Consider the following 24271-nt stretch of genomic DNA (forward strand, 5'->3'; position numbering starts at 1 on the left):
AGGGGTATCCAGCAGTAATACCAGGACCAGCCTCTTATTGGATGGATTTTCATTGTATAGTTTCTGCACCTTTTGTCTATTTTTGTTTGTCCATAGCGCTTTCATGTTTCCATGTGTTTCATGTGATTCTTTGACACGGATATGAATCTAGTTGCACTTCAATTCAGTCTGCAGCTTGTAAACATATCGCTTGAATAACAATACCATTACTATTGTTTTTACTATTGTTATTATTATTGTTATTATAGCCACAGCCGTACAATTACTTCTTGAGAAGCATTGATTTAATCATCCAAAACTCTGCAGCTTCGATAACTCACGACAAGTTGCCCTCAGACATCAGGTCTGCCCTCACTGAACCCTTTGGGCTCCCAAAGTGACATGGCCTCATTTTTAAAATTCCCGTTCCTGTTTACAAATCCTCCCTTGGCAACACCCCTCCCTAATCTCTCCATCCCTACAGTCCACCAACCCTGGTTTCTCATCAATCATTAGGCTTCATCACTTTGCCCTGTTGCCTTGGTGCTCCCTTCTTCAAACTCCCTGGCCACTCTCTACTCTCAGGCAGCCCATCAATCCTATCTCACCGAGCAAATTGTTGCCATCCCTTTTGGTTGCTTGATGTCAAATTCTGTTTAATGATGCTCCAATGAAGTGCCTTGGGATGTTTGATTACATTAAAGGCAGTACATAAATAAAGTAATATTGCTTCCATCTAATTCCAGGTCAGCACTGTGACCTGTATAAGGATCCCTGTACTGCAGTCAGCTGTCAGAATGGAGGCACCTGTACCAGCAAGGAGCAGAATGCCACTTGTGTTTGTGTCCCAGGATTTACTGGTAAGTCGTACAGAATAGCAATTAGCTCAATGGCCAAGGAACCCGACCTTCTCACTGTTATGGGAGCAGATCCCCTTCAGCATTAATCTGCCTTAATCCTTACAAAACACCTATTCTCAACTGTACCTCGGGTGCTAAATGAAAGGGTTTTAATTGTATTACCGTCACTGAACAATATTTATGGGTGACCAGAAACTCCCCAGAGCTGCAAGGCCCAAGTCAGGATGGGGTAGAAATCTCCCCATTTGTCTGGATGGTTTATGTTGCAAATACATGGGATTTGTAATCCCACCATGGCAGACAATTGAATGTAAATTCAATAAGAGTCTGGAATTAAAAATCTAATGATGATCATGAAGACATTGTAAGCTATAATTTCCCATCTTCTACCTTTCTTCCTTCTTAAACAGGAATTTTACATTTTCCAGTTCTCTAGAAGCCTCCCTGAATCTAATGATTCCTGAAAGAAGCCTCTTCCATGGTTACAGTGGAAGTGTTTAAATTCACTCTTAACTCACATATTTAACCCCCAGTGAATTTTCTGGTGGAAACATCTTTGTCACATTCAGGACCCTCTGTATTCTGTAAGTTTCATTCAGATCCCCCTCATCCCTCTAATCGAGTACAGACCCACAGTCCTTGACCATTCCATATATGACAAGCCGGATCAACCTGTCAACCTCATGTGAAGAAGGAATACAATCCGCAGCAGCAGCGCAAACAGCCAACTTTCCTTTACTTACTCACCGCTAGATGCGACATGAAAGGGTAATTCTCGCCTGAATGAGCGACCACACGCACACAGAGACACACATACACACACAGACTCACAGGCATACGCACACACACACACGCTCTCACACATACACAGAGACACGCATACACACAGACTCACACACACACACACACAGGCACACACAGGCACACACATACTCACACACATACACAGAGGTACGCATACACACAGACTCACACACACACACACACAGACTCACAGGCATACGCACGCACACACACACGCTCTCACACACGCATAGATACACACACACATACACAGAGACACGCATGCACACAGACTCACACATACACACACAGACTCACAGGCATACGCACGCACACACATGCTCTCACACGCACAGATACACACACACATACACAGAGACACGCATACACACAGACTCACATACATACACACACAGGCACACACATACACACATACACAGAGACACGCATGCACACAGACTCACACACACACACACAGACTCACAGGCATACGCACACACACACATGCTCTCACACGCACAGATACACACACACATACACAGAGACACGCATACACACAGACTCACACACATACACACACAGGCACACACATACACAGAGACACGCATGCACACAGACTCACACACATACACACACAGGCACACACAGGCACACACATACACACATACACAGAGACACGCATGCACACAGACTCACACACATACACACACAGGCACACACAGGCACACACATACACACATACACAGAGACACGCATACACACAGACTCACACACATACACACACAGGCACACACACACATACACAGAGACACGCATACACACAGACTCACACACATACACACACAGGCACACACATACTCCACACACATACACAGAGACACGCATACACACAGAAACACACACACACAGAAACACACACACACAGACACACACACACATACTCACACACAGACACATACGCACAGACACATGCAGACACACGCAGACACACATACACAAACACACATGGACACATACACAGACACACACACAGAAACACACAAACACACACACATATACGCACACATGCACACGCACACACGCACTGACACGCGCATGCACATACTCGCACACGCACACATGCACTGACACGCGTGGGCACACACGCATACACATGTGCACACACAGACACACAAACACTCACACACAGACAGCCACACACACACAGCCATACACACACACATAAATGTACTCACACACATACTGAAACACACACACATACACGCACATGTGCTTATGCACACGCACATACACACATACACAGGTACACACGCACTGACACACACACATGCACATGCATACACATGCACACACAGAAACACACACTCACAGACAGGCACACACACATACACAGACACACACTCACAGACACACAGACAGGCCCGCACACACACACACACACACACACATACACACACAGACACACGCACGCACACAAACACACACGCAGACACACACACACATGCACTGATTAGCACACAAATACACACACTCGCACTTATATACATGCACGCACACGCACACACGGACATAGACACATGCACTCACACACGCACAGCCACAGATATACACACACTCACATGCACATACATGCATACACACGCACGCACACACACATACACTCTCACACACACACACTTGTCCCACAGACACCCAGCCAATATTCAATGAAGCAGTAAATTGGAAACAGCCCTGCAACTGGAAGGGAGAAACCAGGATTGCTGTTTGATGTGTCACCTTCAGAAAAGGCAATGCTCACTCACATTTATAATGAGCCATTCCCTGTAACTGTGATGACTAGGGCGGGGGGTGGGGGGGCGGGGGGGGAGGAGTGAGAAAGGTTGTAATGAGGGAAGGGATAAGATGAGGAGTACTGACAATGCAAGAGGAATATAAACGGTTGTGTGCCGCTGGTTAGCTCAGCGAGTAGAGGTCAGAGCTTTGGGAGTAGTACCAGGGACCCGGGTTTGATTCCAGCCTCGGGTGACTGTCTGTGTGGAGTTTGCACATTCTCCCTGTGTCTGCGTGGGTTTCCTCCGGGTGCTCCGGTTTCCTCCCACAATCCAAAGATGTGCAGAGTAGGATTGGCCACGCTAAATTGCCCCTAGTGTCCATGGATTAGTCATGGCAAATGTAATGTAATTGAATTGAATTTATTGTCATGTGTATAGGGAGGTGGATCTGGATGGAATGCTCTTTGGAGGGTTTGTGTGGATGCAATGGGCTGAATGGCCTGCTTCTACACTATCGGGATTCTATCTGATTTTTTTGTTCATTTCAAACAATACCCAAAAGATCAGAGACTTTGCATAAGCTGTGCATGGTCCTATTGGCCTGCCTTTCTGCATTGTGATGTCTCCAGGTGATTTTGGTGGCCAAGTGAATTAACAGGAAATCCACAGTATTCAGACACAGTCATTGTACACAGGCCAGAGCTCTGACTTAAAGTGCAAAATGCTTCCTACACCATGAAGATCCAGGAAGCTGCTACAAAAATGAAACTTGCGTCAGTTTCTATTCAAGTTCTGTTGGTTTACAATTCAATCAGAATCGTCTGAGCCAGTGCAAATTACCAAGGGATTTCAAATCAATTTAAATCGAGTACCAGTCAGCTTTCTGTGTTAGTTTATGCTGGTTTTCAAAACATTCCATTTGAAACCAACACACAGGCAGTAAACTGAACCAATCTCTCTGAACAAATTACTGTCTGTTCCTCAAATCTTGCCTGTGCAGGTCCCTTTGGGAGGACTTAAAATTAAACACCCTTTTTAGGCCCAGCAAAACCAGTAGGGTTGTTTTATTTTCTCTAACTTACCAACAGACTGACTGCTGTACATTAATGTAACCAACAAATGGTTTGTGATAGACAAGATCAAAATAAAATGCTGACTTTAAAAGGTATTCTAAATTTCTGCTCCAGGTTTTGTGGGTTGATGGAAAGGTTTAGACAAAGAATTGCAAAATATTTCAAAATAACTCCAATGGAGGCCAGTATCCCAACACCAAGTCTTTGTTTATTTACAGAGTACATGTACTTAGGGTGAGCAGAGTCTCTGAATCTCCTGTGTCCTTCTGTCAGCCAGGGCTCTCTGGTTGGCCCTGGCTAACAGCCCCAACAAGGGAACTCATACTCAACAGATGTGAGGCTGGAAAAGCACTGAGATTGGCCGGGTGGATCTCACTGAGTATGAGACAGTAAGGACTGTGGATGCTGGAAGTCAGAGTCATAGATGTGGTGTTGGAAAAGCACAGCAGGTCAGACAGCATCCAAGGAGCAGGAGATTCGACGTTGTGGGGTGGGTCTTGATGAAGGGTTTTGGCTTGAAACGTTGACTTCCCTGCTCCTATGACTCTGACTTCCAGCATTCGCAGCCCTTACTATCTCATACTCAGTGAGATCCATCCGGCCAATCTCATTCCAATCATGACCTATTCGCAGTCCAAAGTTGGAGCATTAGTTCTCCTCCAACCCTCTTCATTTCATCCTGTCAATATGATCTTTCACGTAATCAGCTTCAGGAGACTCATGGTGGCCATGACATGGTTGGAGGTAAGATGGTGAAGAATAGCAATATGGTTCCAGCAGTGGGGGCTGGGCCTGGGGTACCTGACGGCAGAGACGGTGACTCTCCGACTGTGCGAGCGTGCGGGGACACGGGGAACCTGAGTGTTCACAGACTGAGGGATGGGCTTTGTGTTTCTGGCAGTGAAGCCCCAGGGTGGAGATGGTCGGGGGAGGGGGGAGTGATCTGGACATTCACCTTTCTTCTGGCTGTTTCTATTATTTCTGCTTCTGTCCTTCATCCTGACTTTTGTATGACATCTGCTGAAAATGTGTTGCTGGAAAAGCGCAGCAGGTCAGGCAGCATCCAAGGAACAGGAGAATCGATGTTTCAGGCATGAGCCCTTCCTCAGGAACCTTGGATGCTGCCTGACCTGCTGCGTTTTTCCAGCAACACATTTTCAGCTCTGATCTCCAGCATCTGCAGACCTCACTTTCTCCTTTTGTATGACATCAGATATCAGCGACTTTGTACATGTTTCACTGCACTCCTGTATTCCTGTACTTGAGTACAGGTGACATAAAACCTAAATCTAATCTTTAGCAATCACTGATGGATAAATGAATTTGAACATAAAATAGCCAAACGTGACTTGTGAAAGGCAGCCCAATTTTCACCAATTACTTCTGACTGGGCCCTGAACAAGTGTCAAGAGAGTGGTGCTGGAAAAGCACAGCAGGTCAGCTTTCCTGATGAAGGGCTCCTGCCCGAAATGTCGACTCTCCTGCTCCTCGGATGCTGCCTGACCTGCTGTGTTTTTGTAGCACCACACTCTTCAACGTTGACCTCCAGCATCTGCAGTCCTTACTTTCTTCCAGAACAAGTGTATTTATATTCTTTAAATTAGTTGCCGGGGTGATACCAGAGCAGCAATATAGCCTGCATTCATTGAATTGCAAGTTCCCTTGCATGTAACACTGTCCTGACTTGGAAATAAATTATAGTTCCTTAACTATTCCTATACTGTGGCTGGGTTAAGACAAGATTCATTTTTAGAATATGGGCATCACTGGCTGGGCCCAGCAGTTATTACCTGTCCCTAGTTGCCCCCTGAGAAGGTGGGGGTGAGCTGCCTTCTTGAACTGCTGCAGTCCACCTGTTGTGGGTTGACCCACAATGCCCTTACGGAGGGACTTCCAGGATTTTGACCCAGTGACATTGAAGGAACGGCGATATATTTCCAAGTCAGGATGGAGAGTGGCTTGGAGGGAAACTTGCAGGGGGTGGTGTTCTCATGTATCTCCTACCCATGTCCTTCCAGATGAAGATGGCTGTGGGTTTAGAAGGCACTGTCTGAGGATCTTATACGAATTCCTGCAGTGCATCTTGTCGATAGTACACACTGCTGCTATTGAGCATCAGTGGTGGAGGGAGTGGGTGCTTGTGATGTGGGACCAATCAAGTAGAGGCTGCTTTGTCCTGGATGGTATTGAGCTTCCTGAGTATTGATGGAGCTGCAGCCATTGGAGAGTATTCCATTATAGTCCTGAGTTGTGCCTTGTAGATGATGCTTTGGGGAGTCAGGAGGTGAACCTGGAACCTAACGTCAATGACCTAAACCACTGGTAGGATCTGAAAGTGATGAGCACCATTTCAGAAGTAATTGGTAATGAACAGAAAATGTTAGTGTAGCCACTGATGTTCACATCCCCTGAACATATTGTGTAATAGCGTCACAGAGAAAGCACAATAACTGTTTTGTTAAGTTTTTAGTACACTGCAGTTACTGTTAGAGATTCATCCAGGCATCAGATACCAGACACATACAGGAGTGGGGGATATGTTAGGATTAATCAATTAATTGGCAGTTTTTTTTGCAAGAATATGGGTGAGGTTGCTGTGTTTATTTTATTATATTAATGCAGTAACAACATTGTTTGGGTCAAATTTTACCCAGTTAGTTTCCACCTGTGCCCTTTGTGTTTTGGAAGAGTTTAATGGACACACTTGATGAAAGAGAATGTGGAAAGCAATGCTTTTCTTGCAGCACGATGTAACTTGTTGGATTTGTTGTGATTAGGCAGCGTCCCTGTCCCCAGGGCACAGCATCACCGAAATGTTAGTTACCGAAGGAGCATCATTACATTGTGTCAATCTTCTGATTCATCCCCAGGCCCCGCACATTATCTTTATGCTCTCACAGTAAAAGAATAAGTTTTAAGGAGGACGTACTAATTAGGAAGCCACTTCTAGACACATTGCAATCCCAGAAAAAGGGAGAAGAGAGAGTGTAAGGGATTTCAGATCAGGATCACACCTGATATCAGATCCTCCTTCAGGGGCTGAGAGACTCGCGGTGCCATTTTTATCAGCTCCCAGCTCGCGATCTCAGGTCCTACAAGCATTGTGTTTCTGATCAGTTACATAAGTCTGACCATAGAACATAGAACATAGAACAATACAGCACAGAACAGGCCCTTCGGCCCACAATGTTGAGCCGAACATTTGTCCTAGCTTAAGCACCCATCCATGTACCTATCCAATTGCCGCTTAAAGGTCACCAATGATTCTGACTCTGCCACTCCCACAGGCAGCGCATTCCATGCCCCCACCACTCTCTGGGTAAAGAACCTACCCCTGACTCCCCCCTATACCTTCCACCCTTCACCTTAAATTTATGTCCCCTTGTAACACTCTGTTGTATCCGGGGAAAAAGTTTCTGATTGTCTACTCTATCTATTCCCCTGATCATCTGATAAACCTCTACCAAGTCACCCCTCATCCTTCTCCGTTCCAATGAGAAAAGGCCTAGCACTCTCAACTTATCCTCGTACGACCTATTCTCCATTCCAGGCAACATCCTGGTAAATCTTCTCTGCACCCTCTCCAAAGCTTCCACATCTTTCCTAAAATGACGCGACCAGAACTGCACGCAGTACTCCAAATGTGGCCTAACCAAGGTCCTATACAGCTGCAACATCACCTCACGACTCTTGAATTCAATCCCTCTGCTAATGAATGCGAATACACCATAGGCCTTCTTACAAGCTCTATCCACCTGAGTGGCAACTTTCAAAGATCTATGAACATAGACCCCAAGATCCCTCTGCTCCTCCACCTCACTAAGAACCCTATCGTTAACCCTGTATTCCGCATTCTTATTTGTCCTTCCAAAAGGGACAACCTCACACTTGACAGGATTGAACTCCATCTGCCACTCCTCAGCCCAACTCTGCATCATATCTAAGTCCCTTTGCAGCCGACAACAGCCCTCCTCACTATCCACAACTCCACCAATCTTCATATCGTCTGCAAATTTACTGACCCACCCTTCGACTCCCTCTTCCAAGTCATTAATAAAAATTACAAACAGCAGAGGACCCAGAACTGATCCCTGCGGGACTCCACTTATAACTGGGCTCCAGGCTGAATATTTACCATCTACCACCACTCTCTGACTTCGACCGGTTAGCCAGTTTTCTATCCAACTGGCCAAATTTCCCTCTATCCCATGCCTCCTGACTTTCCACATGAGCCTACTATGGGGAACCTGATCAAATGCCTTACTAAAATCCATGTACATTACATCCACTGCTCTACCCTCATCCACATGCTTGGTCACCTCCTCAAAGAATTCAATAAGACTTGTAAGGCAAGACCTACCCCCCTCACAAATCCGTGCTGGCTGTCCCTAATCAAGCAGTGTCTTTCCAGATACTCATAAATCCTATCCCTCAGTACCCTTTCCATTACTTTGCCTACCACCGAAGTAAGACTAACTGGCCTGTAATTCCCGGGGTTATCCCTATTCCCTTTTTTGAACAGGTCCACAACATTTGCAACACTCCAGTCCCCTGGCACCACCCCCATTGACAGTGAAGACGAAAAGATCATTGCCAACGGTTCTGCAATTTCCTCTCTTGCTTCCCACATAATCCTAGGATATATCCCGTCAGGTCCGGGGGACTTGTCTATCCTCAAGATTTTCAAAATGCCCAACACATCTTCCTTCCTAACAAGTATCTCCTCTAGCTTACCAGTCCGTTTCATACTCTCCTCTTCAACAATACGGTCCCTCTCATTTGTAAATACTGAAGAAAAGTACTCATTCAAAACCTCTCCTATCTATTCCGACTCAATACACAGTCTCCCACTACTGTCCTTGATCGAACCTACGCTCGTTCTCATCATTCTCATGTTTCTCACATACACATAAAAGGCCTTGGGGTTATCCTTGATCCTACCCGCCAAAGATTTTTCATGCCCTCTCTGAGCTCCCCCAATCCCTTTCTTCAGCTCCCTCCTGGCTATCCTGTATCCCTCTAACGCTCTGTCTGAACCTTGTTTCCTCAACCTTATGTAAGCCTCCTTCTTCCTCCTTACAAGACATTCAACCTCCCTCATCAACCAAGGTTCCCTCACACAACCATCTCTTTCCTGCCTGACAGGTACATACATATCAAGGACACGTCGTATCTGTTCCTTGAAAAAGTTCCCCATTTCAACGACATCCTTCCCTGACAGCCTATGCTCCCAATTTATGCTCCTCAGATCCTGTCTTACAGCATCGTAATTACCCTTCCCCCAATTGTAAAACCTACCCTGTTGCACGCACCTATCTCTCTCCATAACCAAGGTGAAAGTCACAGAGTTGTGGTCACCATCACCAAAATGCTCACCCACTAACAAGCCCATCACTTGTCCTGGTTTGTTACCAAGTACCAAATCCAATATGGCCTCCCCTCTGGTCGGACAATCTACATACTGAGTTAGAAAAGCTTCCTGGACACACTGCGCAAACACTGCCCCATCCAATCTACTTGATCTAAAGAGCTTTCAATCAATATTTGGGAAGTTGAAATCGCCCATGACTACTACCCTGTGGCTTCTGCACCTTTCCAAAATCTGTTTCCCAATCTGTTTCTCCACATCTCTGCTGCTATTGGGGGGCCTATAGTAAACACCCAACAAAGGTGACTGCTCCTTTCCTATTTCTGACTTCAGCCCATACTACCTCCAGAGGCAGATCCCCCTCAAACTGCCTTTCTGCAGCCGTTATACCATTTCTAATTAGCAACGCCACCCCCCCTCATTTTTTACCACCCTCCCTAATCTTACTGAAACATCTGTAACCAGGAACCTCCAACAACCATTCCTGTCCCTCTTCTATCCACGCTTCCGTGATGGCCACAACATCGTAGTCCCAAGTACCGATCCACGCTTTAAATTCACCGACCTTATTTCTGATACACCTTGCGTTGAAGTATACACACTTGAGCCCATCTCTGTGTCCGCAAGTATTCCCTGTCAGTGGTACCTTCTCCACAGCCTCCCTACATTCTTGGACATCCTGACAAACAGCTAACCTACTTGCTGGACTACAAGTCCAGATCCCATCCCCCTGGCAAATTAGTTTAAACCCCCCCGAAGATAGCTAGCAAACCTACCCCCCAGGATATTGGTGCCCTTCTGGTTCAGGTGCAACCCGTCCTGCTTGTACAGGTCCCACCTTCCCCAGAATGCAGTCCAATTGTCAGAATACCTGAAGCCCTCCCTCCTACACCAGCCTTGCAGCCACGTGTTCAACTGCACTCTCTCCCTATTCCTTGCCTCACTGTCACATGGCACCGGCAACAACCCAGAGATGGCAACTGTCCGTCCTAGCTTTTAGCTTCCAGCCTATCTCTCTGAGCTCCTGAATGACCTCCCCACCCCTCTTCCTACCTATGTCATTGGTGCCAATGTGCACCACGACTTCTGGCTGCACACCCTCCCCCTTAAGGATTCTGAAGACACGGTCTGAGACGTCTCGGACCCTGGCACCCGGGAGGCAACAAACCATCCGAGAGTCTCATCTGTCTGTCCCTCTAACTATAGAGTCTCCTATAACTAGCGCTCTCCACCTCTCCCCCTTTCCCTTCTGGGCCTCAGAGCCGGACCTTGTGCCAGAGACCCGGTCACTGCAGCTTACCCCTGCTAGGCCGTTCCCCCCCAACAGTATCCAAAGCGGTATACTTATTGTTGAGGGGAACGACCACAGGGGATCCCTGCACTGCCTGCTTCTTCCCCTTCCCACCTCTAACTGTTACCCAGCTACCAGTAGCTGAGATGGCCATTTTCATTTTACTTCTGATTGACCATCCCACCATCAGCAGGAATCTCCTTGCTCACCCCGAAACGTTTGAGAACAATGAATATAAAACCTTGCAGGTGCTACCATGGGACTGAAATTCTCTTCCACGCGGTAACCACACAAAGGTTAAAAAATGACCTTCTTCCCGATCACCATGGAAACTCCGTTGAAAAGTATCGCCCCAGCCACACCATGTAGGATTGTCTAGTACCTGGCATTGGGTGGAGAGGGGATTTCTGACTTTCAGAGCAGAGGTGAACCAGAGGAGAATTAATTGTGATCTACATCATTATGAGGGGCATATATACAAAGGCACCTTGCTGGAGGAATTAATGACCAGGGGTATAGATTTAAGGTAAGGATGCTGTGGACGTGCCAGTGTTGGACTGTGGTGGACTAAGTCAGAAGTCACATGACACCAGATAATAGTCCAATAGGTTCATTTGGAATCATAACCTTTCGGAGCACTGCTGCTTTGTCAAGTTATCAAGACTTCACCTGATGAAGGGGCAGCGCTCCGAAACGTTGTGATTCCAAATAAACCTGTTGGTGTTGTGTGACTTCTGACTTTATGTAAGGGGCAGGACCTTTAGAGGGGGAGGTGAGGAAAAACATCTTCCCCCAGAGGGAGGTGGGAATCTGGAACTCGCTGCCTACGGGGGTGGGACAGGCAGAACATTGAGGAAAGATTTCGATGAGCCACTTGCAACATCAAGGCATACCTTCCTGATGAAGGGCTTATGCTCAAAATGTCGATTCTTCTGCTTCTCGGATGCTGCCTGACCAGCTGTGCTTTTCCAGCGCCTCACTCTTCGGTACAAGGCAATGGGCCCAGTGCTGGGAAATGGGATTAGACGAGGGAGGTGGTTGTTTTTAACTAGGATGGACAGGATGGGATGAAGGGCCTGTTTTTGTGCTGTAGATCTCGATGAATCTATGTCTGTACATTTGACCACAGCCGTTATTATTTCTGTTTGTGCAGGTGAAAGATGTGAAGCAGATATAAATGAGTGTGACAGTGATCCCTGTCATCATGGAGGTACTTGCATGAATGAAGCAAATGGATATACCTGCCATTGCCCCCAGGGCTGGGTGGGCATCCACTGTGATGTTTGTAAGTGTGTCAGTTTTCTTTCCAATCTTTAATCCTTCTCAGAAACTGCGATGGAGGAACTCTCTTTCATCCGAGGGTTCATTCATCCCAAAGGTCTCTCAATACGCTCGAGATCAATTAGTTAATGCACAACATCCCACAGACTCTGAGCACGAGAGTACAGCTTCATTCTTAGATTGATTGTAACATCCGCAAGGAACGTGTACACCTCCTGTTTGAATATTGCTTTTTTTTTTCATTGGAAACGATTGTCAGTTCCAGAAATAATTATTTGTGTAAATCAATAATTCTGATTTTCTTGCACCTGTTCCCCCCCCCCACCCTCCATCTCCTTGGAGAGATCTGTCCTCCCATGATATTCCCCCAGGGAACCACAAACTACAAGCCATATTGAACTTCTTCTCAATGCAATAAGAGATTTAACCAGTGTCAATATGAAACTGTCAATGAAAAGCACAAAAGAGATCTTGATCAATTGGGCCAATGGGCTTAAGAGCGGGAGATGGAGTTTAATTTGGATAAATGCGAGGTTGCATTTTGGGAAAACAAACAAGGGCAGGATTTATACGGTTAATGGCAGGGCCCTGGGTAATGTTGGAGAACAGAGAGACCTAGGGGTTTAACTTCATAGCACTTTGAAATATGCATCACAGGTAGACAGGGTGGTTAAGAAGGCATTTGGCACACTTATCTTCATTGCTCAGACCATTGAGTATAGGAGCTGGGACGTCATGTTGAGGCTGTACAAAATATTGTTGAGACCACTTCTGGAGTATTGTGTACTGCTATAAGAGGAATGTCATTAAATTGGAGAGGGTTCAGAAAAGACTTACCAGGATGTTTCCAAGACTGGAAGGTTTGAGTTATAAAAATAGGCTATTAGTTTTTTCACTGGAGCATAGGAGGTTGAGGGGTGACTTTATAGAGGTTTATAAAATCATGAGGGGCATAGATAAGGTGAACAGCAAATGTCTTTTTCCCAAGGGGTGGGTGAGTTCAAACCTAGGGGCGTGTTTTTAAGGTGAGAGGAGAAAGATTTAAAAAGGACCTGAGGGGCTACTTTTCCACACAGAGAGTGGTCCGTATGTGGAATGAACTGCCAGAGGAAGTGATGGATGCAGGTACAGTTACAACATTTACAAGACATTTGGACAGGTAAATGAATACGAAAGGTTTAGAGGGATATGGGCCAAATAACACAAGTGGAACTAGCTTACTTTGGGAAACTTGCTTATGACTCTATAAACCTCATGATATTCTCTTAATTCACACTCAACTAAATTTGAAAAATCTATTTCATTTTGCTGTGTTACATAGATTAGCAGATTCAATTCATGGGGTGAATCGAAGGTTTGATGTCAAAATTGCTGACCAAGAATAGACTGGATGACTATATCTTTAGTTAGAATGATGTACAATTTTTTTGTGTAGATCTGGAATGGAAGTCTGATCGGATGGCAGAGAGTCTGAATAACATGCCTCGTCACTCCCTGTACATTATCATCGGTGCGCTCTGTGTGGCCTTTGTTCTGATGCTGATCATTTTGATTGTGGGGATCTGTCGGATTAGCCGCATTGAGTACCAGGGCTCCTCCAGACCATCTTATGAGGAATTCTACAACTGTCGGAGCATTGACAGTGAGTTCAGCACGGCCATCGCTTCCATTCGGCATGCCAGGTAAGGGCTGGAGTGTTAGTCAGCACCATGTTCACCTGCTAGATAATATCCAGGGCAAGGACAGATAGGAAACAGAAAACAGAACTTTTACAATGAAGAAGCCATTGCCCAGTTATTGGGAAATCTCCTGCTTTACAAGTATCCTTTAAGGAAGGAAACTGCTGTCCTTACCTGGCGTGGATTACACGTGACTCCAAACCCACAACAATGTCTCATTACTGGTCTCCCCAAACAATTAGGGATGGTCTAGCCAGTGACACTCTTATCCTGTGAATGAAGACAGAAAGCAATTGGTCCCTCCGGTCCATTCTGATGGGAAGAGAATGGTCCAAATGCATTGAGAGTTCCTGCTGCTGGAACTCTCTCCATCAGTGGGTCCACACACCCAGCATCATCTGGATTTTAAAAAGAAATTGTTCCACAACATCCCCTTCCAGCCTTCTACTGGCTCTTTTGAACTCACACCCCGTGGTTATCGGACTCTCCATTTTCAGGGAAAATAGTCCCTTCCTATCCTTACCTCATACACCTCGACTCTATCTCCCAAGCAGCCTCCTCCATTCCAAACACACCAGCCCTGCCATCCAATCCCAGCTCTGAATGAAAACTCTGTGATTCATTCTTTCATGAGAGGTCACTGTCAGGCCACTCCAGAGGGCAGTTCAGACTTAACCACATCGGTTTGTGTCTGGAGTCACGGGGAGATCAGACAGGGTAAGGATGGCAGACTTCCGTTCCTAAAGCACGGTAGTGAGCCGAATGGGTGCTTTTACAATCCGGGATGGGATATAAACTCCACCAGCTGCCGAGGTGGGATTAAATCCTTTACCCTGAAAGCATGCACCTGAACGTCAGGTGTAGCCAGCCCAGCGACACTGCATCCCTTGTAAGACAGTTAATGTAGTTTCTATGGATTTCAGCAATGCCTTGTCAAGGTCCCTCATGGACAGAAGGTAAAAGCACACAGGATTGTGTTCAGTTCAGGTCACCTCATTGTGGGAAGGATGTGGAGGCTTTCGGGAGGGTACAGAGGAGATTTACCAGGATGCTGCCCGGACTGGGGGGCATGTCTTATGGAGAAAGGTTGAGGGAGCTAGGGCTTTTCCCATTGGAGTGAAAGAGGATGAGAGGTGACTTTATAGAGGTGTACAAGATGCTGAGAGGCTTAGATAGAGTGAATAGTCAGAGACTTTTTCCCAGGGCAGAAATGTCTATCACGAGGGGGCATAATTTTATGGTGATTGGGTTTAGGGGAGATGTCAGAGGTAGGTTCTTTACACAGAGAGTGGTGGGTGTGTGGAATACACTGCCAGTGGTGGTAGTAGATACATTAGGGACATTTAAACGACTCTTGGATAGGCATTTGGATGATAATGCAATGACGGGTATGCAGGTTAGTCTGACCTTAGAGTAGGACAACATTGAGGGCTGAAGGGCCTGTACTATGCTATGTTCTATGGTCTATGGGATACTGGGTAGTTGAGAAGATGGATCCAAAATTGGTTTAGTGTCAGGAGACAAAAGGTGGTGGTAGGAGGCTGATTGTGTGACTGGAGCCCAGTGTGCAGTGATGTAGCACAGGGATCATTGTTGGCTCCCTTATTGTTCACAATAGATATAAACGGATGATAGGGGTCAGTTAGCTCAGTTGGCTAGACGGCTGGTTTACAATGCAGAGTGATGCCAACAGCGTGGGTTCCATTTCCACTCAGACTGAGGTTACCATGAAAGACTCTTCTTCTCAGCCTTGTCCCTCCCCTGAGGTAAGGTGACCTTCGGGGTTAAACCCCCAGCAGTCATGTCGGACTGTCTGCTTGCCTGATGAGAGAGAGCCCCATGGTCTGGTTGGAATACCTTATCGAGACGATTATAGATGAAAATATGGGAGGATGATAAGTAATTTTGTGGATGACACAGAGACTGGCTGGGTGCTTGACAATGAACAAGCAGGTATTGGGATACAGGAGGATTTAGACAGATTGGGCAGATCAGTGACTGATGGAGTATACCCCTGAAAATTGTTAGGTGATCACAAAACAAGGGAGTGCTCAATGAATAGCAGGACACTGGGAAGCTCAGAGAAACACAGGGATGTTGTGGGGGCTTGTCCACAGATCCCTGAAGGTGACAGGACAGGGTAATAGGGTTGTTAAGAAGGCATAAGGCATGCTTGTCTTTGTCAGTCAAGGCATTGACTATAAGAGCAGGGAGGTGATGTTGGAGCAGTACAGGACTGTGGTGAGTCTGGAGTACTGTGTGAGTTTCTGGTCCCCACACTATAGTAAGGATGTGACTGCACTGGAGGGGGGTGCAAAGGAGATTCACCAGGATGTTGCAAAAACAGAAATAGATGGAAAAGCTCAGCAGGTCTGGCACCATCTGTGGAGAGAAATCAGAGTTAATGTTTTGGGTTGAGTGACCCTTCCTCAGAACCGGTTTATCCTGATCTGTTGTAAAAGCACAGATTGCCTTTCTCATTTGTCCTCCTTACAGGGTGTGTCTAATTCTAGAGCAAATTATACAATGAATGGAAGAGCCTTGGGAAACGTTGGTGGGCAGAGAGATCTGGGAGTGCAGGTCCATTGTACCCTGAAGGTTGCTGCACACGTGGATAGAGTGGTCAAGAAGGCATATAGTAAGCTTGCCTTCATCGGACGGGGTATTGAGTATAAGAGCTGGCAAGTCATGTTAAAATTGTACAAGACATTGGTTCGGCCGCATTTAGAATACCTTGTACAGTTCTGGTCCCCACATTACCAAAAGGATGTGGACGCTTTGGAGAGGGTGCAGAGAAGGTTTACGAGGATGTTGCCTGGTATGGAAGGTGCTCGCTATGAAGAGAGGTTGAGTAGGTTAGGTTTGTTTTCATTAGAAAAAAGGAGATTGAGGGGGGACCTGATTGAGGTTTACAAAATCATGAAGGGTATAGACAGGGTGGATAGAGACAAGCTTTTTCCCAGGGTGAAGGATTCAATAATGAGAAGTCACGGGTTCAAGGTGAGAGGTGGAAAGTTTAAGGGGGATACACACGGCAAGTAGTGGGCGGCACGGTGGCACAGTGGTTAGCACTGCTGCCTCGCAGCGCCAGAGACCCGGGTTCAATTCCCGTCTCAGGCGACTGACTGTGTGGAGTTTGCACATTCTCCCTGTGTCTGCGTGGGTTTTCTCCGGGGGCTCCGGTTTCCTCCCACAGTCCAAAAATGTACAGGTCAGGTGAATTGGCCATGCTAAATTGCCCGTAGTGTTAGGTAAAGGGGTAAATGTAGGGGTATGGGTGGGTTACGCTTCGGCGGGTCGGTGTGGACTTGTTGGGCCGAAGGGCCTGTTTCCACACTGTAAGTAATCTAATCTAATCTAAAAGTACTTCACACAGAGGGTGGTGGGTGTCTGGAACACGTTGCCAGCAGAGGTGGTAGAGGCAGGCATGGTAGATTCATTTAAGATGCGTCTGGACAGATGCATGAGTAGGTGGGGAGCAGAGGGATCCAGATGCTTAGGAATTGGGCGGCAGGTTTAGACGTAGATTTGGATTGGCTCAGGCTTGGAGGGCCGAAGGGCCTGTTCCTGGGCTGTAAATTTTCTTTGTTCTTTGTTCTATAATGTTGTCTGCCACTGATTGGCTTCTTTAATCATTTTTAGGTTTGGCAAAAAGAGCAGGCCAGCAATGTATGATGCAACTCCAGTTACCTACGAAGATTACAGCCCTGACGATAAACCACTGGTCACTCTCATTAAAACAAAGGATTTGTAAAGCACATCTTTTACCGGTGTGAGAAAGGGAAGTGAAGAGGCAAATACACCCACACAAAATATTTTTAAGACAATGTGTTGCTCAAATATCTGAGAGATTTGCTTTCTGAGTTAGATTGTCATTTTCCAGTAGTTAATCATACAAAACCAATTCTACAAATTAAAATGTTTTGTGTTTCTGAACTACTTGCTATGTTAATGAAATATATTTTCAATGTTGCTATTGACCTTAAAAATATTTCTCTTTTGTTGTGAAGAATTTGCATAAACTGTAAGTTATAGAATCTGGATGTTGGTATATTTATGTTTTCCTGTCTGTGTGAAATTAACTTCACCGTAGCCTGGAGGAATTGAGATTTGTTCTTGATCATTCGTTTCTTTAATTCATTTTATTCAGAAATTTGCAACTCTGTCCTTTCACTTCCAGTTCCTGAGCACAAATTCTGCCCAAACTACTGGGATTTATTTCTGTTCTGCGAGAACACTGAAATGGTTCAAATTGTCCAAAAACATACCAGAGCTGGTCATACTTTGGTACAAAGATGATGGTCTCATTTGGAATAGCTAAAAGAAAAGCCAAGTGGAAAAGAAGTGTGTTGCAATTTTTGAACTGTTTGTGTGTGTGTGCGCGTGTGTGTGTGAGAGACTCTGTGTGTTTGTGCATGTCTGTGTGTGTATGTGTGCAGATGTGTGTGTAAATGTATGTGAGAGAGTGTATGGTGTGTGTCTCTGTGTGTGTGCGCGTGTGTGAGAGAGTGTCTGTGTGAGTATGTGCCTGTATGTGTGTGAGTGTCTGTGTTTGTGTGTGTGTATGACAGGATGTGTGTGTATGTGTGTGAGAGACTGTGTGTGTGTATGTGTGTATGTGTCTGTATGTGTGTGAGAGAGAGTGTATGTGTGAGAGTATGAGAGGATGTGTGTGTATGTGCGTGAGAGACTGTGTGTGTGTATGTGTGTATGTGTCTGTATGTGTGTGAGAGTATGTGTCTATGTGTGAGAGAAAGAGTGTGTGTGTGTGTGAATATGTGTCTGTATGTGTGAGTGTCTGTGTTTGTGTGTGTGTGTTTGAGAGGATGTGTGTGTATGTATGAGAGAGACTGTGTGTGTGTGTGTGTCTCTGTATGTGTGGGAGACAGGTGTGTGTGTGTGTGAGAGAGAAAGAGTGTATATGTGAGTATGTGTCCGTATGTGTGAGTGTCTGTGTTTGTGTGTGAGGGACTGTGTGTGTATGTGTCTGTATGTGTGTGAGAGAGAGTGTATGCGTGAGAGTATGTGTCTGTGTGTGAGAGAAAGAGTGTGTGTGTGAATATGTGTCTGTATGTGTGAGTGTCTGTGTTTGTGTGTGTATGTGTGTGAGAGACTGTGTGTGTATGTGTCTGTATGTGTGTGAGAGAGAGTGTATGTGTGAGAGTATGTGTCTGTGTGTGAGAGAAAGAGTGTGTGTGTGAATATGTGTCTGTATGTGTGAGTGTCTGTGTTTGTATGTGTGTATGAGAGGATGTGTGTGTATGTGTGTGTGTGTATGTGTCTGTATGTGTGTGAGAGAGAAGGTGTGTGTGTGTGTGAGAGAGAGAGTGTATGCGTGAGTATGTGTCTGTGTGTGAGAGACTGTGTGTGTGTCTGTGTGTGAGAGAGAAGGTGTGTGTGTGTGTGAGAGAGTGTATGTGTGAGAGTATGTGTCTGTGTGTGAGAGGAAGAGTGTGTGTGTGAGTATGTGTCTGTATGTGTGAGTGCCTGTGTTTGTGTGTGTGTATGAGAGGATGTGTGTGTATGTGTGTGAGAGACTGTGTGTGTGTATGTGTCTATGTGTGTGAGAGAGAAGGTGTGTCTGTGTGTGAGAGAAAAAGTGTGTGTATGAATATGTGTCTGAATGTGTGTGTCTGTGTTTGTGTGTGTGTATGAGAGGATGTGTGTGTATGAGAGGATGTGTGTGTATGTGTGTGAGAGACTGTGTGTGTGTATGTGTCTGTATGTGTGTGAGAGAGGTGTGTGTGTATGTGTGAGAGAGAGTGTATGTGTGAGAGTATGTGTCTATGTGAGAGAAAGAGTATGTGTGTGAATATGTGTCTGTATGTGTGTGTGTCTGTGTTTGTGTGTGTGTGTGTGTGTGTGTGTCTGTATGTGTGTGAGAGAGAAGGTGTGTGTGTGAGAGAGAGAGTGTATGTGTGAGAGTATGTGCCTGTGTGTGAGAGAAAGAGTGTGTGTGAGAGTATGTGTCTGTATGTGTGTGTCTGTGTTTGTGTGTGTGTGTATGAGAGGATGTGTGTGTATGTGTGTGAGAGACTGTGTGTGTGTATGTGTCTGTATGTGTGTGAGAGAAGGTGTTTGTGTATGTGTGAGAGAGAGTGTATGTGTGAGAGTATGTGTCTGTGTGTGAGAGAAAGAGTGTGTGTGAGAGTATGTGTCTGTATGTGTGAGTGTCTGTGTTTGTGTGTGTATATGAGAGGGTGTGTGTGTATGTGTGTGAGAGACTGTGTGTGTGTGTATGTGTCTGTGTGCATGTGAGAGAGAAGGTGTGTGTGTGAGAGAGAGTGTATGTGTGAGAGTATGTGCCTGTGTGTGAGAGAAAGAGTGTGTGTGAGAGTATTTGGCTGTATGTGTGAGTGTCTGTGTTTGTGTGTGTGTATGAGAGGATGTGTGTGTATGTGTGTGAGAGACTGTGTGTGTGTGTCTGTGTGCGTGTGAGAGAGAAGGTGTGTGTGTGTGTGAGAGAGAGAGTGTATGTGTGAGAGTATGTGTCTGTATGTGTGTGTGTGTATGTGTCTGTGTGCATGTGAGAGAGAAGGTGTGTGTGTGTGTGTGAATATGTGGGAATGTGAGAGAGAGTGTATGTGTAAGAGTATGTGCCTGTGTGTGAGAGAAAGAGTGTGTGTGAGAGTATGTGTCTGTATGTGTGAGTGTCTGTGTTTGTGTGTGTGTATGAGAGGATGTGTGTGTATGTGTGTGAGAGACTGTGTGTGTGTGTGTGTGTGTGTATGTGTCTGTGTGTATGTGAGAGAGAAGGTGTGTGTGTGTGTGTGTGTGTGTGTGTATGTGTCTGTGTGTATGTGAGAGAGAAGGTGTGTGTGTGTGTGAGAGAGTGTATGTGTGAGAGTATGTGCCTATGTGTGAGAGAAAGAGTGTGTGTGTGTGTGTGTGAGAGTATGTGTCTGTATGTGTGTGTGTGTATGTGTCTGTGTGCATGTGAGAGAGAAGGTGTGTGTGTGTGTGAATATGTGTGCATGTGAGAGAGAAGGTGTGTGTGTGTGTGTGAGAGAGAGTGTATGTGTGAGAGTATGTGCCTGTGTGTGAGAGAGAGTGTATGTGTGAGAGTATGTGTCTGTGTGTGTGTGAGAGAGAGAGTGTATGTGTGAGAGTATGTGTTTGTGTGTGTGTGTGAGAGTATGTGTCTGTGTGTGTGTGTGTGAGAGAGAGAGTGTATGTGTGAGAGTATGTGTGTGTGTGTGAGAGAGAGAGTGTATATGTGAGAGTATGTGTCTGTGTGTGTGTGTGAGAGAGAGAGTGTATGTGTGAGAGTATGTGTGTGTGTGTGAGAGAGAGAGTGTATGTGTGAGAGTATGTGTCTGTGTGTGTGTGTGGTTGTGTGGGGAGATTCACATTGAATGTAAAATATTGGGTAAATGTTCTTTATCCCATTCCACCAGGTCCCAGATGGCCACAATGCCTTTAACTTACCCACTCCCTCCCACATAACTCAACATTTTCTCCAAAGTTATTCTTGAAAAGGAAACAATGAAACAAAGGATACTTAAAATTCAGATCGATTCTTTGAAACTATTTGTTAAAAGGAGACCCGATGCCAAAACGCAATGATCAAAATCAACTCAATTGTATCTTGCTCAATACTTAAATAGAAAATGAATTTCTACAGGCTATGGTATGTTTTGGTGAACTTACCTTAAAGAGGGAGCCTCATCATTAGTACCTTTTTTTGAAAAATCAGTTGTGAATAATCGTTACCATTAAATGTATAATTTCTGTGAAAATTTTCAATCAAATCTTCCAAACAGTACATTATTAAAGGAGGCATTTCAGATGCAAGTTAGTGACACAGATAATATTGAAGGAGCTGAAGAGTATGATACACAAGTGGAATGTCAGTAACCTGACTTAGTGGGTAAAGCACAATTGGTACTAAATCAGCTCCTATCCAGTGGCAAAACTTTGGAGCTCTTGTGGTAATGTCCTGTCTCTGAATCAGGAGGCCTGGATTAAAGTCCCACCTGCTCCAGCAGTGTTTCACTGAACAGGTTGACTAGGAAAGTATCTATTAACCTCAGCGTGTCTTCCCATCGACTTGCCCTGCACATAAAACAAGATCTAGTGGTTGAACAAGAACATTGGTCCAAAGTGCAGCATATAACAGACTGGAATAAGAGAAATGAATCTATAAATGGCCAGTAACAAAAACAGAAATTGTTGGAAAAGCTCAGCAGGTCTGGCAGCATCTGTGCAGAGAAATCAGAGCGCAAGGGTCACTCGATCGGAAACGTTAACTCAGATTTCTCTCCACGGATGCTGCCAGATCTGCTGAGCTTTTCCAACAATTTCTGTTTTGTTCCTGATTTACAGCATCCACAGTTCTTTCGTTTTTTTTCTAAATGGTCATTATTGTGTTGCTGGGGAGACCAAGAAAACCATAAACGAACATGCTGCAGAAGCTTTTCCCTCTCCCTGCCGGGGAAGACAAATTTGTTTCCAAAATAAACCTTTGTGGTGTGGTACACACATTGTTTTCATAAATTTGATTTAATCCTATGAATCAGAAAGTTTTAAAAAGTCACAGAGCACAAAGCATTTCAATAACCTGATATCTAATTTCCACATTTTGCTCTTGCATTACCAACCAGGTAAATTGTCATCAGAATAATTTACCTCTTTAATGTTAATGGAAATCTCTTATGACTAATTTTTTAAAAAAACACTGACAAGACTGTTGAGAGACTCGCTCTTTACATAGCTAGTTTTTAGTAATGCATATTGTAATGAAACTTGAAGATAAAATGTCTATAAAATGTGATACAGTTACGCATTCCTAATCAAGCTGCAATGACATTTTAGAAGTGACATTGTACCCTTCAGGCAAAAATACCCTGTCATGTGCAAGTTGAACATTTTAGCATTCGCTTCAGTTTTCCCTGCTTGGAATATGATCTTGTAATACCTATGTGTTATTTTGTCTTTTTTGCTCTTCTGTAACTGGTATTATTTTTGTGCAAGTAGGTTCCTCATTAATGTATTGAACCGTAAACTGTGTCTTGAATATCAAAGTGCCCATATACCAGCAGGGCCTGTTTGTGATGGAACTAGACATTTGATTTGCTGCATTACACACATGTATTGAAACTGTATGTTTAATGAAACAATAAAACGCTTAAACAAAGTAACAATCGTATTAGCAACGCAAAGATTTTTATGGTCTCAGTTCATTGTATTTTTAATTAATTGGATTGAATGATAAATCTTGCACGCTCCCATCTCCAAACCTTATTCAGCTGAGGGCATGCACTGAACAGTTACACTCACAGATTCTACTTTCACCAATGCTCACAGACAGAAACTCTGGAGCATGTGGACCTCATTCTCCATGATCCCAGTGAATGCGACCCCACTCTGGGAAACACAGTCTGTGTGGAGCTTGCACATTCTCCCCGTGTCTGCGTGGGTTTCCTCTGGGTGGTCCAGTTTCTTCCCACAGTCCAAAGATGTGCAGGTTGGGGTAGATTGGCCATGCCATATTGTCCCATAGTGCCCAGTGATGTGCAAGCTGGGTGGAGTAGCCATGGGAAATGTAGGGTTGCAGGGATAGAGTCTGGGGAGTGGATCTAGGTGGGATGCTCTTTGGAGGGTCAGTGTGGACTCAGTGGACTGAGTAGCTTCTGTCTGCACTGTGGGGATTCTATGATTCCATGAACTTCCATCATTAATATTACCTTTTACAGTTTTATTTCTGGAAGTCAGCCCATTTTGATTAGCCTTTATGATAGTTACAACGATTGTGATTAAAATAATTATACTTGATCCTCTCGTAGTTACCTGCCATAGTTAGATCCACCTGGAGGAATGCCCGGTGCTGTAGGAAGGAGGTCAGTGTCCTTCTCCACTCCGCCATCTTCCCTCTGATACCTCACCTTCACCCTCACCAACGGAACACCCATGGGATCTCCGATATCACGGTTCTTAGCAGAGGCAGTAATGCAGAGACTTGAGCAAACAGCTCTGCCAACCATCCAACCCAAACTCTGGGTCCGCTATGTGGATGACACCTTTGTTTTCACTAAACGAAACAAGTTAGAGGAAACCTTCCAGACCATCAATAATACCCTTACTGGCATAAAATTCACTAAAGAGGAGGAAAACAACAACAAAGTGCCATTCCTAGATGTCACAGTCGAGCGAACAGCCAATGGGGAACTTCAAACCAGCATCTAC

The 24271-nt window shown here is 45.1% G+C and overlaps 2 protein-coding genes and 1 long non-coding RNA gene across 3 annotated transcripts in view; 2 read left to right on the forward strand and 1 right to left on the reverse strand.

Annotated features, from left to right (window-relative positions):
• Positions 1–17867, forward strand: part of dner (delta/notch-like EGF repeat containing) — a 318647-nt gene extending 300780 nt beyond the window's left edge. The window contains exons 10-13 of the mRNA XM_087993300.1: positions 726–839; positions 12280–12411; positions 13843–14089; positions 17729–17867. Of these exons, the coding sequence (XP_087849426.1) occupies positions 726–839; positions 12280–12411; positions 13843–14089; positions 17729–17840 (605 nt within the window). The 3' untranslated portion in view covers positions 17841–17867. The remainder of the gene's footprint in view (positions 1–725; positions 840–12279; positions 12412–13842; positions 14090–17728) is intronic.
• Positions 17868–18390: 523 nt separating this feature from the next.
• On the reverse strand, positions 18391–20756 carry LOC148148229 (uncharacterized). The gene is made up of 2 exons (XM_087993299.1): positions 19203–20756; positions 18391–18789 (listed from the first exon to the last, which is right to left on the reverse strand). Exons 1-2 carry the CDS (start codon positions 20610–20612, stop codon positions 18391–18393), a joined length of 1809 nt encoding a protein of 602 aa, XP_087849425.1. The 5' UTR covers positions 20613–20756.
• LOC148148230 (uncharacterized) lies at positions 19851–23241 on the forward strand. Its single transcript, XR_015759099.1, has 3 exons — positions 19851–19976; positions 20533–20574; positions 21075–23241. It is a non-coding gene; the product is annotated as an uncharacterized LOC148148230 (long non-coding RNA).
• The last annotated feature ends 1030 nt before the right edge of the window (positions 23242–24271 follow it).

The sequence above is a fragment of the Chiloscyllium plagiosum genome, unplaced genomic scaffold, assembly GCF_037043375.1.
Source record: "Chiloscyllium plagiosum isolate Xiang-an unplaced genomic scaffold, Cpla_swu_hap1 HiC_scaffold_13, whole genome shotgun sequence".
NCBI lineage: Eukaryota > Metazoa > Chordata > Chondrichthyes > Orectolobiformes > Hemiscylliidae > Chiloscyllium > Chiloscyllium plagiosum.